The sequence below is a fragment of the Olea europaea genome, unplaced genomic scaffold (assembly GCF_002742605.1).
Source record: "Olea europaea var. sylvestris unplaced genomic scaffold, O_europaea_v1 scaffold264, whole genome shotgun sequence".
NCBI lineage: Eukaryota > Viridiplantae > Streptophyta > Magnoliopsida > Lamiales > Oleaceae > Olea > Olea europaea.
In genome coordinates, this window is record NW_019244748.1 from 309,077 (window position 1) to 312,129 (window position 3,053).

General features: G+C 38.8%; 1 protein-coding gene across 1 annotated transcript; it reads left to right on the forward strand.

Moving 5' to 3' along the window:
* The first annotated feature begins 1,161 nt into the window (after positions 1-1,161).
* Positions 1,162-2,647, forward strand: LOC111383246. The gene is made up of 3 exons (XM_023007326.1): positions 1,162-1,416; positions 1,528-1,776; positions 2,111-2,647. Exons 1-3 carry the CDS (start codon positions 1,162-1,164, stop codon positions 2,645-2,647), a joined length of 1,041 nt encoding a protein of 346 aa, XP_022863094.1.
* Positions 2,648-3,053: the final 406 nt, after the last annotated feature.

Here is a 3,053-nt window from a genome sequence, read left to right on the forward strand (position 1 = left end):
AAAATATTTATTTTGTTTTCATAACTAGAATTCCATACGAAACTAGTAAACTTGAATTAAATTTATTCTCTGTGGGACGATAACTCTTAACTCACTTATTATTACTTGTCAACGATCTCGTACGCTTGTGGGTATCACACGAACAAGTTTTTGACGTCGTTGCTGGGGAATAAAGTTATAGTTTGATTTTATTTGTTTACATTGGATTTGAATCTTTTATTATTTTTATTTTTATTTATTTATTATTTTTGTTATTTTAGGCTTTAATCGTGATACCTAATCTCTTCTTATTTTACTCTTAAGGCTTTTACTAGATCTCAAAATTGAAAGGACCTTTAAACAATGCTAAGAGAACTAAGAAGAATGAGGGTAATGGCTGAGAATCAAGATCAGATTCAAAATGCACTGCAGAATGCAGCACTTCAGGTTCAACAACAACCTCCAACTCAGCCTATATCGGTTAGAGATTATGTGAATCCAGTACCTGCACCGATTCAACGTCCTATTGTCTATCCACCATTCGAACAAGCAAACTTTCACATCTGACCAGATGTCGTAAATCTTTTCTAGAATCATCAAGACATCAGGTTCAACGGGAAAGCTATGAAAAATCCACACGAACATATTCAAGCTTTTACCAAACTTTGTGATGTCATTAGCCATGAGGGGATGTCACAAGATGCATTCCGAATGTGTCTATTCCCTCGCACTTTGAAGGAGGGTGCGAAAATATGGATGATGTCACAACCCCCTAGGAGCATCGTATCATGGAATGACATGGTACAAAAATTTACCATGAAATTCTTCCCACCATCTCGAGTCCACCAAATTAGAAAGGAAGTATATCTTTCTAGACAGAAGGATCATGAGACATGTCCAGAAGCATGGGATAGGTTCAAAAGTGTGTTTAGGACATGTCCAAATCTTGATGTTCCTAAACTGGCACAAATATATCTATTCTATAATGGACTGCGCGCTGAATTTCGCAATATAGTTGATGCTTCTGCGGGTGGATCAATTTTGACTATCGAGATGGATGTTGCACATAATTTATTTGAGAGGATTGTTGAGAATCAGGCCAACTGGCTAACTGATAGGGAAGCTCCTAGAAAAATAGCTGGATTGCGTAATGTGGACGCAATGACAGCATTGGTAGCGTAGATGGAAGCAATAACAAAGAAGCTTGATACTTTAACTCAATCTATGCACATGGTACAACATCCATCTCCGGTATGCACAGGTTGTGGGGCAGATCACATCACTTCAAGCTGCCCTTTGGCTTCTACTCACATGGGTCAGTCAGCAGAGGTTAGTTATGCGCAAAACTATCAGAGGCAAAATGGATCTTACCCATACAACTACCATTCGAGTTTGAACAAGCATCCTAACTATTCGTGGGTGGATAATCCAGATCAAGTAAATCAAATGAAGGACAATCCACCAGTAATTTAGCAACATCAAGGTAAGAGGTAATCCTTGGAAGATCTACTGGTCACGTACATTACCAAGACTGAAACAGTAATGCAGAATCAACAGGCTTTCATACATAACCTAGAAAATCAAGTGGGACAGATAGCAACTGCATTAGCCAACAAACCACAGGGTACCTTGCCGAATGACACAGAGAAGAACCCACGGGAACAGGTATTAGTAGCTGAGGCAGTAAATTATGCAACTATTGAGCTCCCATCTACCACATCCACCACCCCTGTCAAAGCTTATGTGCCACCCATTCCATTTCCTCAAAGACTTCAACGCCAGCCAACAGCAGAGCAGGTTTAGGCCATCACTACTAGGAGTGGTGTTCAATTGCCAAAAATAACTGTAAAGAGGAAGGAGATAGAGAGAACTCAAATGCCTACCAAGGATAAGGAACCGATGGAGCAATCTGAAGAAGCAATAGAAAAGGACCAATAGACAATTTCAGACAATCCACAGCTTCAGGCAAATGTTCCTGGTACTTCACTGACACCTCTGGTCCCTTTTCCTCAAACATTACAGAAGACCAAATTGGAGAAGCAGGCTATGAAATTCCTAGAAATCCTCAAAAAAGTTGCATGTCAACATCCCATTCATTGACGCTATCCTTCAAATCCCAAACTATTCTAAGATTTTGAAGGAGATGCTAGCTAAAAAGAGGAAGATGCCCGAGCATGAAACAATAACACTACCTGAAGAGTGCAGCGTGACCATCCAGCATAGGATCACTCCCAAACTTAAAGATCCAGGGGGTTTCACTCTACCTTGCTCCATAGGAAACTTACAAGGTTTTAAATTTTTAATTGATTCAGGAGCAAGTATTAACTTAATTCCTTTACCTCTTTACAGGAAATTAGGATTGAGAGATCCTAAGGCGGCTTCTATCATCCTTCAGCTGGTGGACCGAACATTGAAACATCCCTATGGAATAGTCGAGGACATGCTCATCAAGACGGGAAAATTTATTTTTCCAGTTGACTTTATCATTCTAGACATAAAAGAAGCATCTCAAATTCCAATAATACTAGGAAGGCCATTCCTGTCAACAAGTTGGGCATTACTTGATTTTGATACCAACGAGATAGTCCTGAGGGTGGAGGATAAGCAACAAAGCTTCACCATGCAGAATCCAATCAAGCAACCATCATATTTTGAGGATTGCCAATGAGTTGATCACTGGGAGAGTTACAAAGCTAGCCAGATGTAGGTGGAATTGTTGGTAGGGATAACAATGGAAACTTGATCATGTGGCGGATGAAAGATGAAAGAAAGAAGTGCAACCAGTGCTTAAAATGTAGGGTTGAAAATTCTCTTTTCAAGCCACTATGAAGAGCCTAAAAGCAACAAAGTCTAGCTAAAGACTATAAATTAAGCGCTTGTTGGGAGGCAACCCAATATTTCTATCCATTTTATTTTATTTTACTATAATTAGAATAGCTTAAGATAATTTAGATTAATTTTTATTTTAGGACTCATCATCCATACCATGTTTTCTCTTAGGTCTTTGAGATTTAGTGGTTTATTAGATGTTTGGGTTAAGTAACACATGTTCTAGGTTATTTGATCTCTAATTT

Coding starts and splice junctions, on each gene's coding strand:
- LOC111383246 (XM_023007326.1), top strand. CDS start 1,162: ATGGAAGCAATAACAAAGAAGCTTGATACTTTAACTCAATCTATGCAC. Junction 1,417..1,527: donor GGGTGGATAATCCAGATCAA/GTAAATCAAATG, acceptor ACAGTAATGCAG/AATCAACAGGCTTTCATACA. Junction 1,777..2,110: donor GCCAGCCAACAGCAGAGCAG/GTTTAGGCCATC, acceptor AACTATTCTAAG/ATTTTGAAGGAGATGCTAGC.